This window comes from Planococcus citri, chromosome 2, assembly GCF_950023065.1.
Source record: "Planococcus citri chromosome 2, ihPlaCitr1.1, whole genome shotgun sequence".
Taxonomy (NCBI): domain Eukaryota; kingdom Metazoa; phylum Arthropoda; class Insecta; order Hemiptera; family Pseudococcidae; genus Planococcus; species Planococcus citri.
In genome coordinates, this window is record NC_088678.1 from 28,188,799 (window position 1) to 28,216,669 (window position 27,871).

Below are 27,871 nucleotides of genomic sequence, written 5' to 3' on the forward strand. Positions count from 1 at the left end.
CTCATAAAACAATAATCACAAAAATATATTTCATAAAGCCATTCATATATAATCAACACTATATTACAGAATAATAACACATAATTTATAAAAACATGTACCTTCTCATATGTACCATAAGAGAACGTATGAATAAGCACTTGGAATTCACATTGTATTTTTTTTTCTCCACTCTAAAAAATACAGTCATCGTAACATATAGGTACATTTAAGTATTCGATTCAACGACTATAAATTAGAAAACAATTTTATTGTTTATTCAACGAAACAAAGCGCTATATTAAGAAGATTTTTTCCAATTCCAACGACGACGTAACAACTAAAAATATACATAAATGCTGAGTTCGACGGAAGAATGGGGTTATTGAAAATTACAATTATTTTCTTCAGCGATTAAACTTTATCGTACGTATATGAATAATATAAATAATTTCACAGCCATCAGATTGGTGGAATTTTGTCTTGAGCTTTCATAAGTTACAGCTGAAAGTTAGGATTATTTGTACGCCAACCGGTCGCTTTGGGGCCAAATTTATATACAAGACGTCTACCTTCTACCGGCAGTAATACTTCGCTTTTGTAATAATACCTAAAGAAAAATATAAATTTATCATTATTAATCATTCTTTTTTCAATAAATTCACTCGAATACCTACATTTTAAAAAAATAATAATTTACCTCATTGCTCGACTAAACTTTTCATAATTCATGTTCGCGTTTCCTTTAATAGATCCCCAAAGTTTGGCAACTTTATCACTTTCAACGAATCTAAATTTACCTTCTTCGTAATTATCCCAGCAAATATACTTGGGGCAATATTTTTCACTAAGTAATAAGTCTCTTATGAATTCCCATAGTCTACCCAATCGTTGTTCTGAAAAGTTAACGCCTACACTTTAGATACTTGTGTACCACGACGAAAGGTTATTAACACCGGAAGTAACTCTTAACCCTTTTTATATGTACCTGACTGTTTTCTACGTTTAGCTCCTTTAGGCCTTCCGGGTTTTTTCTTCTCGGTAATACTTTCTTCTTCTTTAGGTTTAACGAAATTTTCACCTGAAAAATAATTCAATGTGTTTTTCAGTTCTCTAGGCCTATAATGCCTACCTATGTTGCTGGAATAGAATCCATTAGGGAGTAAAAAAAAAAAACGTACTTATGCAGGTCGGTAAATTTAACTGGTTTTCTGAAAGCATTAATGAAACAACATCACTTGGAACATCTTTATAGTCAGATTGAACAGGTAGAACTGTGAAGTAAAAAAAAAGTTAAGTAGATAGGTACAATTTCAAAATGTTTTTTTTTTTTTTTATAGTAAAATTTGTTTAATTTTACTTACGTTGGTATAAATTAGAAACAGAGCTTCCAGTTCTCAAGTACGTTTGTAGTTTATCGTACAAGAATGAGCCAAAGGTTGAGCTACAGGTTAAAAAATCTGACAAAGTCATCGAAGATAAAGCTAATCCGTCTATAGTTCTGAAATTCTCAAACAGCACGTTTCTTTCTGGATCAATACCAAATGGAATCAACGTGTATTTCAACCATTGCATTACATCCAGACAGGTCCATTGCTTCACTGGAATCTCTTCCCAACCTTTAACTGTTGAACTATCTGTAATCGAAATTTTTTTATGAAAAAAGTGAGCATAACGTTGACTCAACATGTTGAAATTAGAGTACATATTAATGTAAAGTAAATTTTAGCTTTGCTTAGGTGAAATTTTGCGAATTTCAACATTTAAAAATTTACTGAAGGCTTCAGAACTGCTCAAAACGGTTTGAAATCGTTTCCATTCAATTCGGAGAGTCGAAAATAGGCTACATATACCAAATTTCAGCTTTCTAGGACAACTTGGTAAAATTTTGTGTTTTTTTCACTATTATAGGTCCAGATTTAATTTTTAAAATTCGCCACATATCGGGAAATGCACTTCAGTTCCTGAAATTTTGGCAGAAATAAAATCTCTACTTGACCCCAAGTGGCCACTTTAGAGTAAGTGCCACCTGCCACGTACATGTGAGCACTTGACTTTACATATGGATTTAAAAATATATATAAAATAAAAAACATTGTTTTTTTGAAACTAACCACTGGCTGCATCGGGTGAAGATGCACCTTCATCGTATTGTTCATTGGGACAATCTTGATCTTTGTTTTCACAATAAAACTGAGATACTTTGGTAGCCGATGCGTTTGTCGTTGAGTTTGATATGAATGAACCCTCATCCAAGGATGTTAAAGCTTGAATGAAACTTGGTATATCCTCATCCCACATCTGTAAAACAAAAAATTAAATAATCCAATGAGATAGGTAAGCTAAAAAAGCTGAAAAACACAGTTGAATTTTCAGTTTATCATAATTTTTGATAATTATAGAAGATAAGTATTCAGGAAAAGTAAGTAGGTATCCTAAAATTAGATATTATCATTCGAACAGTCAAATTTGCTAATGATTTTTTTTCTCGCAAAATTAAATATTTATTTTTTTTTACGTCATTCGATTAGAATACTCAGTTTGAAAATCAAACGTAAATATTTTCATATTCGATAAAATATAATATTTTTCTTCGATTATTCACCCGCGAAACCCACACATCGAGACTTTTCTTATCTTTATTCAAGCTTTTATAAATACACACACGCCCATTATCATAGTCTACGTTTATCTGATACTTTCAAAAAAAAAAAAAAAAAAAAAAAAAAGCTTCTCACACATCAACATCAGAGATACCCAAACCACCAGGGCAGGAAAATAAATACTCATATTCGGATGAAATCCCACGCAGGTAGGAATATTTGCAAAAGGTCAACGTAACGATGAAATCACGTTTTATGTATATGTAGATAGGGTACAATGTACAAAGAGACACGAAAGAGGAAAAAAAGGCTCATTTTTCAATCCTTTTTTCGTGGAAAATTTCATCAAAGTTGGCGAATACGTTAATTCGCATATGTTATAGTTCCCAAGCGATGTTCGTTTTTGTGTACAACAAATCCAATCGATACACGGTTGAGAGATGAAAAAAAAAGCTCTCTTTTTTGTATAGGTAGGCTATTCTTTTGATAAATTTAGTTCAGCTAATGCTGCGTATAAAATATCTATGTATACCTACTATACAGAGGAACCAATTATACAGACAGGTGAACTACCTATGAACGATTACGCCACATAATACACAGACACGCATCGTGTACCTATGTAAAGTCGAATATGTATATCGAGCCAATTGTCAATATTTTTCGAGTGTTTTGAATGCTTTCGTATAGTGTATATGTCTGCTTTGTTCGAGTATTTCTACGTATACGAAATGAATCGATAATTAAAATATAGCTTATCATTTTGGGTGGCAAGTTAAATGACACATGAGTGGCATTGAAGATTAAACTTAAGACCCTTCGAGAATTTTAGATTTATGTTCGAAATAAATTCGAGCTGAAGTGACGTTTTTACTTATAATAAATAATATTGACCTAAATTTCACTAGTATTATTTTCCATGTACGCGTACATTTTATCTTTGAACAATGTCGAGTTGTTTTCGTTCTCGTCGTCGCCGAGTCGATACCGAAAATTTTTTTCTTCGTTTTGGGACTCAGTTTGTGGAAAGTTGGACGATGTTTTTTTTCATTTCCCCCGTTTTTTTTTCTCGAGGCATACGACACACAAAACGGCACACAACGACACTCCAAAATACTAAATACGGAAGTTGAAAAGTTTTTTGAAATGTTTCAGACTTTTTTTTTCTCAGTATTTCAAAGTTGTTGCAATGTCATATAAGGCTTAGGCTATAGAAAAGACTATGTAGTAGGATGATGGGTATGAGATTTTGTAGATAAAGTACTGCAATGTATGTAGGTAGGTATTCGACAAGTTGATCGAATAGTGTAAAGATTTTATCGAAGATCGAACCTATAGATAATCTTAGATGCGGATCGAAGATTACGAAAAATATCGAAAATTTATTAATTACTTAATCGTCATTTATTACAAATTAATTCGTAAAAGTTATTTTTCAGAATTAAATTTGGAAGTATTCGAGTGATGAAAATTGAAGCTACGAGTATATGTGCAGGCTATATAGAAACTTGATCTTGACGATTTTACGACTTACGAGTGCTTTTTTACGAGCCAGTGATGAGAAAATTTTGAATTTCTCCCCTATTCTGTTATTTCTACACCTTTATTTTGGTTCATTTTTAAATAAGTTCAGCAGTTTTTAATACTTCGTGGGATTTTGTATTTTGTAATTTTGCAAAATAATTTGAAAATTCGGTGGACTAATAGGTATAGACCCATCAATTTTTAAGCTACAATTAGGCCTACTCTTATTTTTAGGGATGTTAATTAGGTATAGTTAATTGCAGAAGGGAGGGGTCTGTTTTCAGAAATTTGTATCAACACTGTTTTTAGTGAGTAATTTGATGGATTTTTGAACATTGTGTAGGTTGAAGGTTTATTGAAGTTTATGATTTTCAGAAATTTCAGAATACATGAGAAAGAAATTTGGTTCCAAGGAAAGGGTACAGAGAAGGGAGAAGGGAGTACAGCGAAAATATTTTTTTTTTATATTTCTGAGATTATGCATTGATTGATTTCATTGTCATCATTGAACTTTGACCTGGTGAGCTGTTCAGCTAGTCTGGAAAACTGTAGAAGAATTGCTTGCCGAAATGTATGTATCATCAAGTTTTTTCTTTGGTCTTCCTCTGCTCCTCCTGCCAGTTGGAGTGTATTCGTTGACTTTTCGAGGTGACCGTTCATCAGGCATTCTATCAACGTGTTTTCGCCATTTCTTTCTGTAATCTTTCACTGGACCTAATGATTGTCTCTGCTCCTAGCACCTTCAGGATGTCTTCGTTCCTTTTCCTATCTCATCTCATATATCCTGCCATGGCTCGCATGAATCTCATTTCCGCTGCGGGTACTCTGCTTTTTATATCCTTTCTCATTGTCCATTTTTCACTTTCATACAGCAGCATTGACAAGAAATGTTGCAGGAAACCCTAAACAAACTGCAGACTTACTATGTGGATAATGCCCTCAGACCAAACCCATCCAAAACTCAAGTGTGTAGCTTCCACCTGAAAAATGCAAAGGCAAAATGTACACTGAAGCTGGTGTGGGGAGGAGTGCAGCTAGAAAACTGTGAAAATCCCAAGTACCTAGGCATCACACTAGATCGAACCCTCACATATAAGAGACACTGTGAGAACACAAAAATGAAGGTGGAAGCAAGAAACAACCTACTGAGGAAACTGGTATCAACTAGATGGGGAGCAAAGCCAAAGACACTGAGGACAACAGCCATGGCACTGTGTTACTCTACAGCAGAGTATGGATGTGCTGCCTGGGGGCGATCAGCACATGTTAAGAAGATTGACGTTGCTCTCAACAACACCATGAGAATTGTGTCTGGCTGCCTAAGACCAACCAGTGTCAAACACCTACCAAGAATATGTGGCATTGCACCCCCTGGGATAAGACGGTGTGTGGCTGCGGATGTAGAGAGGACAAAAAAAGAACAAGACCCCCGCCATGTCATGTTCAACCAGAAGGAGGTGACCCCAAGGCTGAAGTCAAGGAGGAGTTTCATGAAGGAGACCCATGAGATGAAAGTGGATCCAGTGGAGGAGAGAGAGAAAAGATGGTCGGACCTGGAAAAGACTACATGTTACGAGAACCTGGCAAATGGACACGAATTGCCATATGTAGAGTGGCTCACACTGAACCGGATCCGAGCCGGATGCACCCGGACAGCAGTAAACCTTACTAGATGGGGCATTCAGGACGATGTGAAGTGTCCGGATTGCGGACAAAAACAAACTGACGACCACCTCCTCGTATGTGGCACAGGCACTGCATACACTAGAGAGGAGTTGTGGGGAGAAATGAACAATCGCACAGAAGGCCTGGTGCAGAGATGGAAGGGGAGAATTTAAAGAGATCTGAATGTCCCGGACACGAGAAGAAGAAGAAGAAGGTCTTGCCAGTGTATTGTAGATTCTTATTCAAGTTTCGGCTCTGACTTTTCTTGGAGGAATGGCTCAGTTTATCGCTCCACTTACTCTCAGGAATTGATTGATCTTAAGTTGTGCGTCGACTTCTCCTTCATATGATAGCTCACATCCGAGATATTTAAAGCTTTTAACTTGTTCCCCTCGCAGTCCATTTACAATGATTTTACTTTCTTCTCGAAGGCCATTACTTTTGTTTTTGACAACGAGATTCTCATTCAGTATTTATCAGCTATTTTCTGAAGGTTGTGCATCGCTCTCTTCAAGTCATATTTGTTGTCAGCAAAGACCACCTGATCATCAGCAAATAGCAGGGTATTGACATGGGTGTCATTGATGTCTAGCCCTTTTGGCTTGGTTTTTGGCCATTCTTCAATAATGTCGTTGAAGTAGGAACGAACAAACGAATTTATTTATTTGCATCAGTATACATTATACAATTTATAAGATATCCCCCCAATGCGCAATTGCGCGAGCGAGGGGGGCCTCCTGCAAGAGTAAACATCAAAAGTACCTACACCTTACAGTTTTACACCATTTTTAAAGACATACACAGTGAAATAACCAAAGGACCCTACATATTCTTGGCAAAGAGAGAAATACAAGGGGGAAAAAACAGATATACAATGAACACTACCCAGCAGTCTGTAAAGAGTTTTCACCCTCCAACAGCCACCGGATAAGTGCCAGCCGAGAGCCCAAGCCTCTACTCATTACTGCATTGAACAGCCTTGGTAAACACTCAGGAGCCTGAGCACTGGATCTGTCTCGTCGGTACCTAGGTATGGGAGCAATAGAGTTATCAATTTTCCGTCCTCTCTCCTTAACATACATTTTAAATTTGGACCTGTTCCTCTGCACATAATCAATAGCTTGGACTTGATAGAGCTTTTGAATAGGCAGTTAGATGTTGAACAGACTACATGACATTGGGCATCCATGTCTTACTCCTCTTCCTATCTTCTTTACTTCCGACATGTTTCCAGATCTTACTCTTATTACATTATCTGTGTATATTTCTTCAATTAAGCATACTATTTGTTCGTTCACATCGATTTTCCTCCGGATTTCAAACAACTTCTTCCTTCGCACTTGATTGTACGTCTTCTCCTGATCAACAAAGCAAGTGTGGGTTTCTAGGTTATATTCTTGTCTCTTCTCCATCAGCAGCTTTGTTGCATATACCCCATCTATGCATGATCTTCCCTTTCAAGATCCATTTTGGCATTCTAATATTATTGGCTCCGCATGGCTCTTGATTCTTCTCGCTAGCATCGTTGCAAGTATTTTGTAAGCAGCATTTAGCAGGCTAATTCCACAGTAGTTTCCTGGGTCATTTTGGTCTCCTTTTTTGAAAATGGGTATTACAATAATTTGAAGGGCTAATTGTGAAAGTCGCCTTAGTCAGCAGTGATTTTTGTACAAATCAATGAAAATTGAAAACGTTGTTGTCCTGCTTCAGTGATAATGTAAAAACTTCATGGTCAAGTATTAAAAAAACATCTTCAACTATCCCAGAATGCATTATACAATACTCATTTTTCCCTTTAAAATTGATGAAATATGAAAAAAAAAAATATGTTTAAAGTTGTGTGAACAAAAAAATGACTAAGGCGACTTTCACAATTAGCCCTTCAATTGCAGTATGGAAGTCTTCGGGTATGGTAGCACCTGATAGTATTTTATTGTAGAAAGCTAGCAGTCTCTTCTTAACGTCATCATTCCAACAATGTATGAGTTCAATTAAAACTTTGCATAAAACATTTCAACCAGGTGAATTTACTCCCCCCTCCCTCCTTTGAGAGTTCACCATAGAGATTTCATAAAGAAATTTATCAGTCACAAAGTTCACCTGTTCGCCATTAAAATTGAAAAGATTTAGAATCTTTTTGAGCCTGACAAGGCTACTCGTGTTCGTCGCCTTCACCTGCCGCAGCAATCGTATTTGATCCAAAGTCATACCTTCTTTAACCCCCCCCCCTTACATTTGAGCTGTTCTATAACATCAAGGGATCTTCACATTCGAAGTCCTAGAAATTTTTATAGTTGCCAAAATAAGGGCTAGGTATTCATGTCAATTGGTCTTAAAACTCTGAATGATGTTTTTTTCAGACCTAGGTAGGTATTTCAATTTTTCAACAATTTTGTTGGTAATTCATGAACAATTTTTTTTAATTTATTGGACCGCATTTAGTTTTTCAAAGTTTTAAATTTTTGAAACCCACTTTCAATGAGAATACCTCTATCTAAGTAACCGAAAAAAAATTTTAACGATCAATGATTTTTTTAAATTTAATTGGGAGCCACAATTTTTAAAAAAGAATTGAATATCTGGTCATATTTTGATTTTTTGATTGTTATACTTCTTGATTAGGTAAATCAGTGAGCCTCAAAACCTTGGATAAAAAATTGAAATATGTACATACGACTCACAAGGAAAGACTCAAAGAAATTGAAGAAGATTCAAAATACCCAATCTGGCCAAATTTCAGTTCTTCAATTTAATTTTTGGCAAATTTTTGAAAATTTAAATTTAAAGCTCCTGGTCTCGTTCCCATGAAAAAAATCAACATTTTTTCAAATTGAGATAGAATATTGAGATGAAATTTGGCTTTATACCTTATTTTTGATTCTTGAAATTGAGGTCATCGTCTTTTTGAGCTGTTCTGGGCCTTCTGCCAATTTTTGAAATTTTAGTACCTATACCTATATGAGTTTTCATACAGGTATTGAATTTCATTTTGATCCTTTTGGTGGCAATTTATTCAAAACTACAAAACCAAAAATCCATTGAAGGTTTCAGAGAATCTCAAAACTACCAAAATCGTTTTGGGAAATCGAAAATGGGGTATAAATAGAATTACATTCGTGAATGGTAAATTTTTCCTTTTTTTTTCAAAAAAATCGTGGCAGAAAATTTGGGATTCGAACCAGCAAGAACAGATTTTGAAAAAACTTGTACCTGAATTTCTGAATTTATCGAAACGATCTTAAAGACGATATTACCGAGATTATAGATTCATGAATTTCATTTTCACCCTTTTCCTGGAAAATCCAAAAATTCGCTGGAGGCTCCAAAACTGATCAAAACCAGCACAAATCGATTTAAGATGTTGAAAATATGAGTATGAACCAAATTTCAACTTTCTACCTAAATCTGAATACATTTTTAATTTTAAAAAAAAGGATTTTGGAATTTTAAAAAATTCCCCAAAAATTGAAAAATGGAAATTCAGTCTCTGAAATTATTGGTCAGGTAGGTAAAAATGTGAGAGGTGACAACTTTTGAAAATGGGATGGCTGTTTTGCCAAAATCTGGAGGAAGAAAAGAAGGGAGATCACTACGTTTGCTGTGATGAAATTGATTTCATTTTTTCTCTAAATAAGACTGTTCATTTTCCACGACTCTTAAAAAAAAAAAAAAAAAAAAAAAACTAATCACGCTGGCAAATTATAGCCCGAACTTACAACTCAACTGAGACATAATTTTTACAAATTTTAAATTTCTGCATGGAAGAAGATGACGAAAAAACTTTTTAAATCTCAAGATTGACAATCCCTCGGATCATCAGCATAACTTTTAGGTTGATAAAATTTCAAAGGTAGCCTAATTTTCGCAAAATTTCTCAAATTGGAAAATTTTTCGACTCCCTTTAGATCACTACAATAAATTTTCATAATCTGTATAGGTAATTCAGCGACGAAAAATAAATGAAAAGAGAATCAAGGAGCAGACGAGAAAGGGTTATAATAATTTACCATCTGCATAAAATTCCCCCTCAGTTCATTATTCTTCTGGAATCCTTTAAAATGCGGTCGATTATATATACTACGTCTCGTATATAGTATAAGAAGAAACAAGAGTTGAAACATAATCACGAAACGATTAATGAATGGAGTTAATATCTGCGAGCGTGAAATGCGCGGCAGTCTTTTAATAAAGTTACAAGCTTGTATAACAAAACGCTTTTAAAGTAGTTTCAAAAGAATATGTATTTAATAAGATAAATACGTATAGTGTTGAATGTAATCTTTTGCTTAACTTTCCGTGTGCTTTATATTATTACTAAAGCAACAGGTGAAAGTAAAGTTAATCATAAACTCGACGGCAATATTATATCATATCATGGGTATCAAAAGTTGCATCGTAAATAATTATTTCAAAATTTTGAAAAAATAGGTACCTATCACGAGTATATACTCGAGCACATTTTGTAATCTAGCTTACATGGACGAATGAATAGATATGTATTTTGAAAAATGAACGCATCACGTGAAAGTTTGGGAAATAAAACAAATATTACGTTAAAATTTCAAAACACCTTGGAATAAAGTGATTTGATTTAATTTGATTTGCATATTTCATCCGTTATAATATATGGGTACACTCGAATCTATACAAGTAATTAACCTACTTTTCAATTAACCTAATTCTTATGTATGAAAATCTTCCACTATCTTCCACTTGAGAAAATCTTTGTAATATTACAAAACTGACGATATTTTCAATGACCTAATTTTAATATAAATTAAAAGCCAACTAGATTAAGTCAATGAGTTGAGAAAATATACTTACGATTTCATCAAAAGAAATTTGATCTGGAAGATACAAATTTGGTAGAAAGTCGTATTCTTTTTCAGACATACTGTAACAAAATAAAAAAATAGAAATCAATTAGATGAGGCATCGATTTGTTATTCGAATACGATGTGGTATTTCTCAGAATATAATTTCACAATACATATTATTGTAATTACCTATTTAAATCAAATACCTACTTACATTATTTAGCTAATAAGTATTGAAAAAGTCCTTGCCTCTAAATCCCAATACTTGAGAATGTGAATGGAATTCGTGATTAACGTCTTTAAAAATGGGATGCGCCTTTTATGAGAATAGGTATTTATATTTAAATTGTTTTTTCGAATATCAATTTTCATTATCTCGATGAGTGTGTTTTGGGTGACAGAGAGACTTAATTGTGATAAGATTCGTGATTCGTGCAAGTAGGAAGTGTTTCACAAAAATTTATCGAGTTGAAATAAACGATAAGAAAAATGCTGTCAAATTTAAGGATAGGCAAATTGCTCCATTTGTGCCCTTTCCCTCATGGTGAGTTTTAGGGCCTCTTTGGGGAGTACCAAGTCGCGAGTACAATTTTCAATTCACAGAGTGATTATTTGGTAAAAGTTTCAATGAGAATTTTCAATTAAAATGAGCTTTCTAATTTTTACTCAAAATATTTTAAAAATAATAATAGATTTTTTGAAATGAAGAAATTGAAAAGGACTTTAATTTTTCATCAAAACCAATTGATTTAAGCTGAACTTCTCAACTTCAACTCTAAATATCTCAAAATCAAAGACTCTTACTCAAGACTGATTATAGATAGGTAGGTACTTCAAAAGATGAGGTAAGCAATTTTATGCTTCGCAATTCTATTTCTGTTCATTTTTTCGCAAAATTATTGACGGGTTTCAAAAATTGGTGTTTTGAGAAGTTGAATTAATTGAAAAGCTTCCAACTTGTCATCCCAATCAATCAATTCCAAGCTGTTTCCCACCATGAAGTGTAATTGGTCTTTTTGCATGATTCTTTGTTTCTTATTTCGGTGTTTTATTGAACTACCTAATTGAATGGTTCCATCGGAAAAGGGCCTAACTTCAGTTAGGCCCTTTCATAATAAATTGCAAAAATGGATTCTACAGTGGAAATTACACCTACCACACTTCGTTACATAGCGCAACCTATAGTCAGGCCGCCACAACTGAATGCCAAAGTCGGACACCTCCGCCGATTTCTCACCAAATTGTCTCTGGGAGTCTGGTGGTTTGCGATATTACTATTTTTTGCGCTTGGTTTTCATAACTTATCAGTGATACGCCATTTTTTACAGAAAAAAGTAACTTTTTCGTAATTTTTCAGTGATGCGGAATTTCTTAAGGAAAAAATAAATTTCTACAAAATAGTTGTTGAGAACGTTTAAATGACCTATTTTAACCCAACTTCGTTATAATGTTATAAAATATTGCCTTTTACATAATAAAATTACGCGATTCAGCACATTTTTTCATCGAAAAAGTAGGTTCACAAGAAAGGGCCTAATTGTCCACTTTGTATTTTCAGTGTTTTCTTTGTATTTTATTGCAGAAAAGTAAAAGTAAAGAATGATTTTGAATCTTCAATGAATGCGGAATGAAAAAAAATAATCAGGTGCATGTTGTTCTAATATTTTCTGTATGATATTCATATTCAAATGTTTAAAATGCGTTTTTCTCGAATCGCCATCTTTTCAGTTAGGCCCTTTTCTGGTGGAACCATTCAATTGTATTGCTGTATACCTTTTGCAAGAATATCACCATGTGCAAAATCCCCCCCCCCCCCCCTCATATGAGAAATTGATAATGAGATTATTAAATTTTGAAGCCTAAAATTGCTTGGCAGAAAATTATAATCAAATAAATAGGCACATGTGAAAAAAAATAACTAATGTCAACATGAATTTTTTAAAGTAAGTATTTTTTTTGTTGCAAATATGTATATAGTTTCATCAGTTTGAAATTTTTTCTGAAATAATTGGCAGAAATGTAAACAAAAAATCACCAGTGCAAAAAAAGAGATCAAGCCAAACAGAAATATTTATTCAAGATGTCGATAAATCTGGACTAAGACTGGAAAAATGGATTTTTCTCAATTTTAATATTTTTGATTTTCAACAATACATCATTCCAGCCACCATTTTTCACTTCATTAGAGCGTTTTAGAATTGAAAAAAATTGTCTTGTACATAATTTTATATTTCAATTCAAAATTTTGAAAGGTAAGAGAAATCGTTACTGCAAACCTCCCCTTAAAAACAAGAATGTAGGTAACTTGATGCTGTATTCTCAAATAAAACATCTGATTGGCAAAGTACTTATGTACCTACCTATATTCTAAGCTTTTTTCAGAACTACCAAACCAATATCTAGATTGAAATTTAGAAGATTTATTGGAGGAGGAGGAGGAGGAGTAAAAGAGGTAGACGAGCTTCTAATATAGATACCTTTCCTTCAACCTCAATTCTGCTACACATCGTTCGACTTTCGCCCTTTCCTATCCCTCCCCCATACATTTTTGTATTTCCCAATTTTTTACACTCAAAATTTTATGGAATTTTTAATCCAACTAATTATAACTATTTTTGAATGCTTCTACATTTTTTATTTGGTAGGCTCAATGAGACCTTGCGAAAAACTCTATCAAAATTTCTATCCATTGCGACCGCCCACCTTCCACAATTTGACCAGAACAAAACACACATTATTAATTATGCACACAAATTAATAGACAACGATTATTAATAACAGTAGTGTCATTTCATTGTCTCGCCTCTGCACTTTTCAATCAAGTACCTCCGTATGTACTTTCAACCACACAGAATTCATTATCAATTAGTTCCTAATTGTTGATAAGCTCGGGGTCGTTAGCCGCCGCATCGATTTAAAAATTCTCGAAGCATCAACACTTGAAGTTTAAATGCGTTCGAAATAAAAAGCAAAATAAACAACCCATCAGCACCCAAATACGCATACGCAGATTCGATGAATCACTATAAACGATTTCAATTGAACATGTCAACGATATTACATGTGGACAAGGAAGTGTACAAGAAACCAGGTCCACAGAAAGCTTCTACCTGGTAATGATTCATGTAAATATTTATAATGGGCCACATAATTTGGAAAAAATGCCAATGTTTTTATTCCTTATTACATATTATATTATTATTGTGTGTAGGTATGCACTTTTAAGCTTAATTTTTCCCTATAATACAGACACATATTTATGTACCTAACTTACATTAGATGAATGATATAGGTATAGACACACGTGGAGGTACCTTATATGTATTCTATAATAATCAAAGCTCACACACATGAATCATTCAACTTTGAAAAGATCCACATCAGAATTTTCAAGTAGTTTGTTGATACGAATATATGTACGAGTCTCGTGCAAGACTGCAACTCGCTATCATCGCATATGGAAAAAAAAAATTCATGGTAAAAATAATGACAAAGCGAAGGTTTACTACTACTATACGTTTTGTAAACAACGATAATGTCGATTTGCGTAAAAAAAAAGGTGTACAATGAATACTTGTGGTTTTGAAATTATTTGCATTGAAACGTAGGTAGGTACCTACCACCAGCTCACAAAACACAGGGTAATAGGGCGGTGCGGCGCTTTTCGAGTGTTGTATGCTTTTTTACGTTCTATTTTAACGTTCAAATTCTTAATATCTTGCGGGATTTTTAATTACTTCGACACGAGGACATCATCATGGGTACTATTTCGTAAGTTTTGAACCAAGGTTTTGATTAAAAGTACTTTGTTGACTGCATGTCTGTCTCTCTTTATACCATGGTGCAAATCAACAAATGTGCATGCTCGTATATGGATTGTAGGTATTCCTTCGAGTAGACAATTGCCTTCGTTTCCCCTTCCCTTCCCCTCACCATGATATGTGCAGTCTCAATAATAATAATGCTTCTAATCGATACTTCGTAGTAAGGTTCCTAAGATTTGGAGTTTTTTTATTTTTAGGAAAACTAAAAATTCTCATCTGTGGGCTCTAGGAAAGCATCAAGATAAAAATAAAACTTCGAAAGCTAATTTAAAAAGAAATTCGAAATGTGGAGTAAGTACGTAGGTATCAGTTTTTTTTTTATAGCCAATGCAATGACTTGAAGAAGGAGCAGATCTAGGAGAATTTGACTAAGAGAACAAAAAGTGACAAATGATCAAAATTAGACTCAAATTTTCAATTTTTCCGGATTATATTAGATACAAATTTTTAAATAGGTACCTATGGGGGGGGGGGGTGTTTCAGAAAAACTGCTGTAATTACGGCTGGTTGAATTTTTAAACTTAGTCCTCGAGAAAGCTTGTTTTTTAGTATTCGTCAAATCGTATGCAATTTTTTGGAAAAGTGATCAAACATTATTGCAAAAAATATTTTTTTAGGAGTTTAAAAAACTTTTATGTATTTTGAATTGTTTTTAGGATATTAAAAGTTTTATTTGGGATATTTGCAAAACATGGGCTTGGGCTTCCTTACTCAATTTTACTGCGAATTAGAGATTTATACAAGTGAAGTAAAAGTTTGCGAGATGGATTATACCTACTTAGTATTTTTGATTATTTTCAACAATCTTATTTTTTATTGGTGAAAAGTATATGTACAGTGAACATGACTTTTGAAGAGTTTCAAAATTGAAAGTTACTCGTAGCAGCAGCGAAAAAAATTAATTGGTCGTTAAAATCGTGTCAAATTTTCAAAAAATTGGTCTCAATTAATTCATATAATAATATGTATTCAAAAGGTGCAGACAATATCGTTCAAAATGCCAATGTTTGACATCATTTCAAAAACATATTGTGACCCGCTCTGCCAAAACCAACCATATCGACAAAAAAAAGTTACCGAAATAATGATGTTTAAAATGATTTTTAAGGGTTCAAAGATCAGATTTTCGGGAAAAAAATGTTTTTTGAAATTTAGTTGAAGTGGTTGGTTTTGTCAGAGCGGCTGGTCACGAATTATTCCAAATTTTCAAATCAAATTTGACCAAATGTCAGAAAGTCACTTTTTTAACAGTTTGAAATAATTCCAACAACTATAGCCCAGGTGATTTTTGAAAGGGCAGCTGAATATGAGTAATTCTTTTGTAAAAGCTTGTCATAATTTTAGATATTTATTAATTTTTGGTAAATTACATGGTAATTTTTGGTAAATTACTAGTAATTTTTGGTAAATTACTGGTAATTTTTGGTAAATTACTGGTAATTTTTGGTAAATTACTGGTAATTTTTGGTAAATTACTGGTAATTTTTAGTAAATTAAGGGTAATTTTTGCCTTTTGGTAAATACTGGTCATTGTTGGTAAATGACTGGTAATTTTTGGTAAATTACTGGTAATTTTTACTAAATTACTGGTAATTTTTAGTAAATAAGGGGAACTTTTGATAAATACTGGTCATTGTTGGTAAATGACTGGTAATTTTTGGTAAATTGCCGGTAATTTGTATAGAACTGGTCATTTATGGTAAGTACCCATGGCACATCAAATATCATTGATAATTAAATGATTGTAAATTACTGATAATTTGCCAATAAGGTAATTTTTTGTAAATTGCACTGCCAATTTGATAATTTTTGGTAAATCACCGGCAATTTTATGGAAATAAGAAGTAAAAAGCAAGTAGGTAAATTATCAAAAATGGCATTCTGACATCTTGTCAAACTTTTGAATATCTGAAGAAATTCGCATTAGAGAGTTCCTATCAATGACATTTTCATTTTAAAAGTGAAAAAAAAATCCATGATTTAAAAGTTCTCTTGCAGAAGAAACTTTACCCCCATTTTTTTAAAACCTAATATTTTTTGAAACCAAAGAAATTCAAAAATTTTCTGAAAGCTTTAGAATAGGTACTTTAAATTGGCGGTTAATCTTTTCAAAAAATCAAAAATCGGATGGTATCTTCTTTTATTACATTTCTATTTCGATTTTTGTCTCTTAGATCAAAATATTTTAGTTTACTCGAGATAGGTACCATCCTGCTTTGTTAGGATGAATAAAACTTAAAATTTTTCAACAAAAATTTGCACACCAAATTTTATAGAATATTTGGAAATCTTTGCCCTTTTACAATAATTAGTAGTCTACTTTTCCAATTCAAAGAAGAGTTTTGTCTATTGAAAATTTGTCCATTTGAAAATTTTCACAACCATATAAATCATACCAAGAGATCGACAAAAATTTCCTTCTACGTAGGTAGGTAGTATTTGCCTGAAGGCTCAAAAGGCTCCTGTTTGTGAGAGAAAATTGATTTAGTCACTTCTTACTGAAGAAAATAATTCATATAGGTAAACTAAAACTTCGAAATTTGTTTCAACCTAAGAAAAAAACTCATAAAATATCTGAGAACTTTGAGGAGTTTATTTGAAATATCAAACTCGAGTATTTTTGGCTTATATTCCGGTTTATATGAATGTAGGTACATTGTACATACCTACATCCAAACACACCCACTGTATGTTTATATTTTGGAGTACCTATTTACTTTATTCGAGCAACTTGTAATATAAATATATTTGTATCTTCAGACATTGTTTTCGTTTTCTTTATCAATAAAAAAGTTTTCCCTCTTCTTAAAAATTCATTTTTTTGAAGGAAAATTGATTTCAATAATATAAACCATCTGTTGTTTATTTTGTCAACGTTGTTTTCCGGAAAAAAGTTCCACTTTTTTCACATTTCTGTCAACGAATTTGAAAATGGAAATTTTGACGTGAACGGCGGGTGAAGTTGGAAAAGGGGATATTAATACAAATACACGAAGAAAAACGACAATTCGAGGCCACATAGGTATAAATCTGGTGCTTGTATATGTAGATAAACTTGGAAATGCCTATCGTAGGTAGCTACACATCTCTTACCTCGTTCATTAAATTTCACCTTGACTCAAATTCAACAATATATTTGTAAATTTCAAAAAAATATAGGTATGTACATACCTACCAGGAAGCTATTAAATTTCAAAAATAATAATCCATAGGCAATTTAATTCAAGAATAAGAACCTCATCTCATCAATCATCCATCCAACGAATCACCACAGTTGAAAAATATCCCACATTAAATCAAGTATAGGTAGCTACATATGTATATCAAATTCATTAATTTACCAATGATGCAAAACACAGCTTTCATACGACTTCATCCGAAACAAACACTATAGATAAAACTTCAAAAAAAAAATACTCCTTACCGAGCCACACGTTCAACAACAAGGTTTTAAAAAATGGAAAATTTTTTAATTTCAACGTACTTTTGAATACTACGCGGTGCGAAACCTTTATTATGTTCACATTTCCGCATCACTTTCATTTAAAAGTCATTTCCGTCTTGTGGAAAGCTTTTAATTGTTATAAGATCTTTCCTTTGAGAATCGTACACGCCACAAACCATTCGCGACCGCATCCGAAATAAAATTCTTTTGTGTGAAAATTCATTAATTATAAGTATTTTTCCTCCAAAAGTTTTTTTTTTTTTTTTTTGGATACGAAGGCGAGTAATTCTTTTTATACTCAGAAACGAGGTAGGTATTAAAATTTCCATCGAGTATAATTCCCTATCTTGGGAAATTATAACTTATATATTTCGTTTCTTTTTATACATTTTTTTTTTTTTTATGTTAAATTAATGATGCGTGAGTTGAAAAAGTTAAGGACCAGAAGATGGTGTAAGCCTATTTTTAAATTTTCACGAGGTGATGAAAGATTTTTTCTGCAGTTATTTTCCTCTGTTTATATCGGAAGTTTCCATTTCGAGAAAATTAAACTCCAGAGGCAAACCGAATTTGAAACAATTTACTACGCAGTTTGATCATCTTACCAATATTAAAAAAATAAAATGATGGAATTATTTTTGAAAAAAGTTAGGCAGGTACCTACGCATCGAAACAGTACGCTGTGGGAAATTTTTCTAAAATATTCAAAATGTTTATACAAGTAGGTATAAGAGAAAGTATAGGTAGGTTTCCATTGGAGAGAAAAATATGACGCAAGCGAAGCTAAAAGTAGAACACGTGGGTGAAATTCCCAGTTGATTCGTATTATTTTCTACCTGTACAGATTGACTGTATTTCGGACCAAATAAAAAATTTGAAAACTGGTTTCGCGAGTCCAATTTATGAAAATGGAAACGTAACTTAATCAATTCGAACAAAAACATCACATTTTCAAATTTAAAATTAATTTGATTAAAATAAACATTGTTTTGTGGTAACGGTTCAAGGTCGTTTGCGTTTCAAAGCTGAAAAACCTGTTTGACTGGTTATAACAGCAACGTTTCTGGTTCACGAGATGGATGCAACGGGTTTCAAACGAAATAAACCAGACAAACCGGTTTTACAAGCAACGTTTCAAGTCAATTACCCAAGGTCGTCTGGTTTTTATGGAAATACAATTTAAATGGGTAACGTTTTTGGTTTCAAACATCAAAATTATGTACGAGAGATGAACATTATTTTAATGTAGAAACATTCTCTAAACTAGAAAAATGATACGAGTTTGTGTTTCATTTCTGAAACGTTTTAATGTGGTATATTTTCATTTTCTTGACAAACTCTTCACATTTTCATAAAAGAAGCAATTAAGTAAGTGAAAAATTTAAAAGTCAATGAATAGCACAACCACTTGAAAAAATAGACAATAAAGCTCTATTATGATCATGTCGTAAATCGTCACTTTCAAAATAATACCTCAAAATCTTACCCCACATGAAATTAACAAACTCATTAATAAATTAACATAAACATCCTCAACAAATTAGGTTAGAATAGTGAAAAGCGAGCAAACAAAACATCCCCAAGCCCCAGCTCTTTAATAACGAATAAACCGCAATTCCCAAAGCTTAAATCAAACCATAACGAATCTCTTTCAATGTAACAATTCAAAATCTCAGGTAAAATTTCACTTCACTCGAGTTTGTAAAATGAAAAAATAGGACCTATAATTCGTGACAGGCAATATACCAGAAGAAAAATCGAGGCCACGTGACCACGATGGAAAATTATAAACATCACAAGCTCGGTAGGTATTCGCGAACTTTGCGTGCAGAAGTGTGTTGATAACAATATCTATTTTATGGCGAAGATTTAAACCACAAAGGAAACACGTGTCATTTACACACCTCCTGAGCGATGAAAACTTTCGACTTGTGTTTGGGATAGTACCTACGGTTTGAGGATAAAATCAAAAATACTACTCACCATTTTTAAAAACAAATGGAAATCTTAGAGTTTGCTGGACACCATGACCAATATATGTAGTGCTGGGTTAATTGGCGAAGATTTTACAATAATATAACCGACTATTATTATTATTTTATTTATTGTAAACACCAAACCGAACGATAAAATCAAGAACGGATCAATAAAAAAAAGCACGGAAGAAGAAAGCAAAATACGGGAAAACTTTTAGCCAGCGTTTGTAGTATCGTTAAAAGTTGGTGCTTTAATACTAAAACGCAGAAGAAGGCTTTTTGTGTACAGGGAGGTATTTACGGAATACAATTAAAAAAATATAGGAAGGAAAAAAAAGGCACGAGGAGCGGGACGACATGGAAAAAATTTCGATCAATGAGGGGGCGGCTTTTTCTTTTACAAGGCATATAGGACGAGCACCGGGTGTGGGGGGTGCGCGGCGCGTACGCAGCTGCCGGAAAAGCAAGGACGAGTTTTCACGCGGAAGAAATGTAATGGGCGCGTACTCGCAGGAAAAAGCGAAGAGTGAGGAAATAGGCCAATTATTTCGGCTCGTCGCGCAGAATCGTTCTAACCCCGCGCACCACGTCCGCCGCCTTCGCAGCAGTATACTCGAGCTTTTTGACAAATTAGGAAATTAGCCGTTTTTCCGGTACTGGCTAATACCAAACGGAAAACATGATGTGGCATTTTTATGCTGTTCGCAGAGAGCTGTGAGAGAAACGAACGAAGAGAGAAACAGAGAGAGAGAAGAAAAAAAAACACAAAACATTAAGAACCACTGCGATAGTTCAAGGACAAACATTTGCCAAAAATATACCCCAGAACCACCCTCATCGCTGTGTTGTCGTTTTTGAGAAATTTTATACCAACTCGACGTACACAACCGACCCAAATTTTTACTTCCGTCCACATCCTACCGGAAACGATACGACCAGTATATTTTGCTGCTAAGTCCATCGTCGTGCTGCTGCGTTCAAATGTCGCCTCCGCGCACCACCCTTAGCCCTGCGACGAGCTCCTAGGCCAATTTTACCACACCAGCTTCCCCTCTCGTGGCGCTAACTATAAAGAGACCCTTAGCCCTTTTTCAATTACAGCATCGTTAATTTTGAAACACGACCAGTTAATGATTTATTCGTCGCGATTAAATCTACATATTTCTTTCTCGTGCTGCTGTTTTGCATGTAAACAAATCGCGAGTAAATAAATTTTTATACTCTCGGATGTGGGTGAGAGAGGAACGAGATTATATAGGTGTTTATAAAAAATGAATTCGTGAATTCGTCTCTTCACCCTCACCACCTTTCCACACTATCAACCAACAGCGTGAGCTTTGCTTGTCCATACATTTCTCCTTATTATAGTTATTTATCCTTTTTGTCCTCGATTTCGTTTTTGGTTTGTTTATTTTAAGGATTAGGACGATTTTGTGTTTTAATACTTACTTGAAACCAACGATGCGCAATGGCCTACTTCCAACTACTCGAGAAATATTTGGAAAAATTTGAGAATTTTACGCCACATTTTTTTTTTTTTTTTTTTTTTAATAACAAAATGTCGAGAATCAAGATGTCCAATAAGATGTAATAACGGAATGTTATTTTAATTAAAATCAAATCGTCTACTAAACCCACAGATATTTTTCCTCTTCGAAATAAGTAGAAAATTGCCTAAACTCGTTTTCGAAATCTGCCAAGATAGGTCAAGTAAAAGTAGGTTAAGGATGCTAAAAGAAAGACGTAGTACTGCTTTTGGATTTTTTTTTCAATTTTTTCCCCATAATTTCAATTTTTTCCGAATGCATAAATTTTGGAGAGAAGAATTTTTTTACAAGATGTGCTTTCAGCGAAGACCATTTTGGAATTTATGGTGGGTTTTATTTTTAACGATTCGAAAAAAAATCAGGCCAGTTTCTTCCGAGCCTATTTTACAACGCGATAAATTTTTCAGTAAAAAAAATGTATACTTGAACATTAAAATGGTGGTATTTTTTGGTGCATAGTAAAATTTGCATGCTTTTTAGTGATTGAGCTTATTCGAACTTAGAACGCGGAGTGGCTGAACTCTAGCGGTGAAATCGAAAAGGCATGAAAAGGTGAACAACAAACCTCCGATACGTGATAATAATTTTATTATCACTGATAACTACTGATGAATGTTAAAAAATAAAGTAAATCTATAATCGGAACCATTTATTTCTGAATGAAACAATGTTGTGATTGGTTGTCGATGTTTGTTGTTCACCTTTTCGTTACCTACTCAACAATATGCACACTAGCGCTCCATACCTATTCTACGTCCCAATAGGAAGAATGAATTCAAAATTACATTCCTAATCATTTTTTGACCTACCTATTATGTATAGGTAATGTTAATTTTTTTATAAAGAAGTTTTTTCATAAGCCTTCTCATTCCATTTGAATCAGTACCAGGAACTCTTAGCTGATACTTAAAAGTGGAAACCAAACAATCAACTTTTTACGTGCAGATTGTAACTTCTCTCGACCCCCTCTCCCTCCTCCCCCGGAAAAATAAAATTAACGTTATAAAAATGATTGAAATAAAGTCAAAATTGAGAAAACAAAATCAAAAATTGAGGCGATTTGAAAATTTATGAGAAATTATTTTTTATTGAGTTTTATTGACATTTTAGCAACTTTTACGTTATTTTGAACATTTTTCATTCCCACCCCACAATTTTTTTTCATTTTACAAGACTCGGATATGTATTTTCAAACTTTTTTAAAAATAAAAAATAAATAAAAAATGTCATCAAATTTTTGTTTAATTATAATTTTGGCAGCTTTTGTAAAATTTTATCCAATTTCGATAACATTTCGTCAAATTTTACAACTTTTTCAATAATTTTGAAGGCTACTTTAACCATTTTTCTTGTTTTTAAATAAGTTCTCGTAGTTTTTGAAAACATTGAAAGCATCATTCTCTAAAAATAGGTATGTAGATCCATTGAAAAAGGTCAATGTTCAGTATTGTTTGATTATAGAAGTTTGTTTTCTGTCCAAATACACATTACCAAAGCTAAATTTTTGAAGAAAAAAAAAACGAGTGACGATATTGCTGTTATTTTTTAAAAAAATTTTTTCTTAATTTAGTTTTTTCTTTTTAGAACTTGAAATATTTTATCAACCACAACCAGTCACTTATACGAATCAATTCGTTCGCGAATGATTCATCAAAAATTGAGTGAATGAATCGATTCGTTCGCGAACGAGTCACTTGTACGAATCGATTTGTTCGTGAACGAGTCACTTGTTCGAATTGATTCGTTTGCGAATGAGTCACTTATACAAATCAATTCGTTCGCGAATGATTCATCAAAAATTGAGTGAATGAATCGATTCGTTCGCGAACGAGTCACTTATACGAATCGATTCGTTCGCGAACGAGTCACTTGTACGAATCGATTCGTTTGTGAACGAGTCAATTATACGAATCGACTCGTTCGCGAACGAGTCACTTCTTCGAATTGATTCGTTTGCGAATGAGTCACTTATACGAATCAATTCGTTCGCGAATGATTCATCAAAAATTGAGTGAATGAATCAATTCGTTCGCGAACGAGTCACTTATACGAATCGATTCGTTCGCGAACGAGTCACTTATACGAATCGATTCGTTCGCGAACGAGTCACTTATACGAATCGATTCGTTCGTGAACGAGTCACTTCTTCGAATTGATTCGTTTGCGAATGAGTCACTTATACGAATCAATTCGTTCGCGAATGATTCATCAAAAATTGAGTGAATGAATCAATTCGTTCGCGAACGAGTCACTTATACGAATCGACTCGTTCGCGAACGACTGAACGAGTCACTTGTACGAATCAATTCGTTTGCGGATGAGTCACTTATACGAATCAATTCGTTCGCGAATGATTCATCAAAAATTGAGTGAATGAATCAATTCGTTCGCGAACGAGTCACTTATACGAATCGATTCGTTCGCGAACGAGTCACTTATACGAATCGATTCGTTCGTGAACGAGTCACTTATACGAATCGATTCGTTCGTGAACGAGTCACTTCTTCGAATTGATTCGTTTGCGAATGAGTCACTTATACGAATCAATTCGTTCGCGAATGATTCATCAAAAATTGAGTGAATGAATCAATTCGTTCGCGAACGAGTCACTTATACGAATCGATTCGTTCGTGAACGAGTCACTTCTACGAATTGATTCGTTTGCGAATGAGTCACTTATACGAATCAATTCGTTCGCGAATGATGTATCGAAATCGAAAATTGAGTGAATGAATCGATTCGTTCGCGAATGAGTCACTTATACGAATCGATTCGTTTGCGAATGATTCATCAAAAATTGAGTGAATGAATCGATTCGTTCGCGAGCAAGTCACTTATACGAATCAATTCGCTCACGAATGATTCATCAAAAATTGAGTGAATGAATCGATTCGTTCACGAACGAGTCACTTGTACGAATTTTAAACATAAATCCAAATTCCAAAATCATTTCAACAACAGTAACAATTTTTTGAATTTTTATGATAAGTATTTTATTTATTCATTACCTACCTAGGTAATTATTTACCCAAACTAAGGATTTTGAAAATAAAATGAAAACATATGCGTATGAATTTTTCCAGTAATATTTTAAATTGGTTTAACTTAATTTTAGATATCAAATTTGAAGAAATTTGAGCTTCTCTGTGTCTTTGCATAACGACTCAGGGCACTATTTTCTAGAGGATCTGAGATGAATGAAATGACAACTTCTCAATAATTCAAATAGGCATTAAATTTTCTAAATTCATTGAAAATTTTCAATTTTTATTCGAGTTTTAAAAAATTATATTTCAAGTAAAATGACGATTTATCCAGTTCATTTCGACTTTTGATGGCTTTATTTTATGTGTAATTGTGAACATTTTATTGCGATTTTTTGCCTTCATCCCATCTCGATATTTCCTGATGAAAAAATTCATCTGAAAATTTTCAATTCGTGGGCCATAATTCCTATACCAAATCTTTTTCAAGAAAAAAATCCCCTTCCCAAATTATGTTGGTCTCCCTGTATAAAGTTCCTCAAAATTTGAAAAAAAAATCAAACAAATAAAATGACAGAAATTTTACAAAAGTGTTTCAATTTCTACGTCAGAATTATTCTAAATAACCTCCCTCCCTTCTTTTCAAAAAAGAAACCTTGGTACCATCCTTTTCTACCAACATTTTTTAAAAAAATCAAAAGTACATGCGATAAAGAAAATTTACGATTTTCAAATTTTTGTGCCCAGAGAATCTTGTTTTTTTATATTTCACTTTTCAAAATGAAAATGAGCTATTGAAAATTCATCCAAGTTTTTGAAGGTTAAAATTTGTAAATCGTGTCAAAATTTCGTTTCATTTTTTCTCTTTTTTCAGCTTTGAAAGTTCGAAATAGAAAAGCCAATTATTGTCCGGTGTCCCAATTTTAAAATTTTTTTTTTCGATATTGTAATGCTCTGTGCAAGGATCGAGGAACATTTTACTCCCAAAAAGTGACACATTTGAAAAAATCTGAAATAAAAATTAAGCATTTTTAAGAAAAAAAATTTTCATCTCATTTTTAAAAAAATTTTTTGGCCCTTATAGTAGCACTTTTTCTGGACGTCGAAGAAACCATAAAATGGGGAATAATTTCCTCATACTAGCCATACTATCCAAATGGGAGGTGTGGCGAGACAACGAAAAAAGGGAAATTTCAAAATAAGGAAGACCCTAATCTGTTCATAAAACTGAAAATAATTTTTCAAAATAAATTATTTTCAACTAGAAAAAATTGGTGAAAAAATATGTAGGTATACCTATGAAATTTATGAGATGAGAGACATTGTAAATTCAATCCTACTCTATGAAAAATTTCACACGTAAGAACCACTTCGTTTCGAATAAAAAATTCCAACCAGCAATACAATTTGAATATTGCATCATTCGTCATTGGGTCAAAAGTCTCGTTGACCACAAAAATCATAATCGGAGACTACAAATTACAAATGGTACTTATTGGTACAAAAATAACTTCCATTAAACACGCTGATGTTTTCATTCAAGTAATTTTATCTCACTAAACTATCCTCGCTATTCTTTTGAAATTTTCAATAACCCCGCAACTAAGGAAAACCTTCCAATGCTTTCTGAATAACTTACCCTTCAAACGATAAATTAAAAAACACTTTCCCTTTCGGGGTAAAATTACAATAGCGAAAAACAACGGCAATAATCAAGACTCCATTCATAGAAGGCGATAGAAAATAAACTACTTTTGGTATTATTTACAAAACACCAATTAAACTTAAGCCAATAGGGTTAAAAAAAAGCTTCCATTAGAGTCGTGTTTCTTTGGAAAATACGCGATGAAAATCAATTTCGCTAAATTAGAACACCTTTTATGTTACCACTTTGCTTTTTGCTTTTGCAACTCGTAATTAACGCTTTCTTTCACGCTTTTGATTAATTCTGTACCGGTAAAGGGGTTTTTAGACGTGTTAAAAGGGTTTCCTTCTTATTACTAAGTACCCTTTTTTCCTACTCGCCAAATCTATTATACTTTTAAAAAATTCACCGCTCGTATTTTTTTTTCTCTTACTTTGAGAAATGTACGCTAGAATATTGAAATAGCATTGAGGAAAAAAAATCCTACCTTGTCGGTATTCGTTGCATATCATTGATCGTGTAGGTATATCTCGTTTATACGAATGCAGATTCGAACCTACTCGATGACTCGAAACTGAGAAAAATAAAAATTCACGACAAAAATAGGTAAGCAAGACACTATGTATTAACGGCGACGATGACAAAACCAGTAATAACATACACCGAACGTATATAAATGTTTAATTGATTAATTTGTCAGTTATAATCTCAACATAGATAATAATTATCAAGTGGTAATCGTAATCAGCAGACTAAATGTAGGTAAGGTCAGGTATCGGCGTTAAAATTTTCAGGCTAATTTTTCATTTTCAATTACAACCGCAGAATACCATAAAAGATATATTAATGGGTCCTTTTTTTTATTATTATTATTTTACCATCGTATCAGCGTAATTTAAACGATTTGGCCATTTCACCTTTTTTTTTTTTTTTTTTTTTTTTTTTTCAGTAAAAAAACTCCTCCCTTTAATTCCATTATTAGCTCATTTTTCAAAACATCCGCACGTAACAAAATGCCCACGCAACGACCCAATAACCACATCTGACATAATCAATAAATAAAGACGATGCAGCCTCAAACTGATGCTGATATTAAAAATTCCGAAGCCAAGTTTTACTATACGTTAATCAAAGGTTTCGAAATTAAAAAAGCCACGCCTTTTTTTCCAATATTCAAATTGAATTTAGCTAAAGTAAGATTCGTAATTCGCCGTTTTTATATTCTTTTAATAAAAGCGAATGGGAAATTTTCAAATTAATATTGAATTTTACGCTAACGGCGATGCTTGGTTTTATTAATTTTTTTTTTTGCCTGCACTAATTTCGTACAAAGTTGTACCTACGCATTTTTCCACGAACGATTTCCTTTTCCTATTAGACCCGGAATAATTTAGCATATTATTTTATTGTAGGTGGAAAATTTCCCCCTCATTAGGCTACGGTGTTTTAGATGGTTTGCCAATTTGTGGCTTTGCCATGTAATACTTTTTACCCAATATAAGAAATCAATAATCAAAAATGTCTATAGGCTTTCGTATTCCTTGCGTTTGTTTACGTTGGAATCGCGTCAAAAGTTGAGAAACACGATAAGGTCTAACGTTAGCGTGTTTGGGCTTAAAATATGGCTATATGTTTATGTAAATGTGTCCTCTAAAAACTATCATTAAGGGGTTAAAAGTAAATACATTGGTTTCGATTTTAATCCACAAAGAAGGTGTAAGCATGTAAGGTTTGGTGTTGGACTAAGAACGAAATTCTATAGTCAAGTAATGAATTCAGAAGGTGGCTTACGAAACTCAGTTAAGCAATATTTCATGGCTTATACTGAAATTAAGTCACGAATTTTGTACAATTTGTAGGTA

The 27,871-nt window shown here is 33.2% G+C and overlaps 1 protein-coding gene across 2 annotated transcripts; it reads right to left on the reverse strand.

Moving 5' to 3' along the window:
• Positions 1 to 6: 6 nt before the first annotated feature.
• LOC135835321 (ETS homologous factor-like) lies at positions 7 to 26,662 on the reverse strand. 2 transcript variants are annotated; one of them, XM_065349516.1, is made up of 8 exons: positions 26,497 to 26,662; positions 10,596 to 10,665; positions 2,094 to 2,280; positions 1,344 to 1,616; positions 1,161 to 1,253; positions 968 to 1,060; positions 680 to 875; positions 7 to 589 (listed from the first exon to the last, which is right to left on the reverse strand). In XM_065349516.1, the coding sequence occupies exons 1-8, from the start codon at positions 26,514 to 26,516 to the stop codon at positions 478 to 480; spliced, it is 1,044 nt and encodes a 347-aa protein (XP_065205588.1). In that variant the 5' UTR covers positions 26,517 to 26,662; the 3' UTR covers positions 7 to 477. The 2 variants fall into 2 exon arrangements, with proteins under 2 accessions (XP_065205588.1, XP_065205589.1); XM_065349517.1 differs by lacking the exon at positions 26,497 to 26,662 and adding an exon at positions 19,841 to 20,183.
• Between the last annotated feature and the right edge of the window lie 1,209 nt (positions 26,663 to 27,871).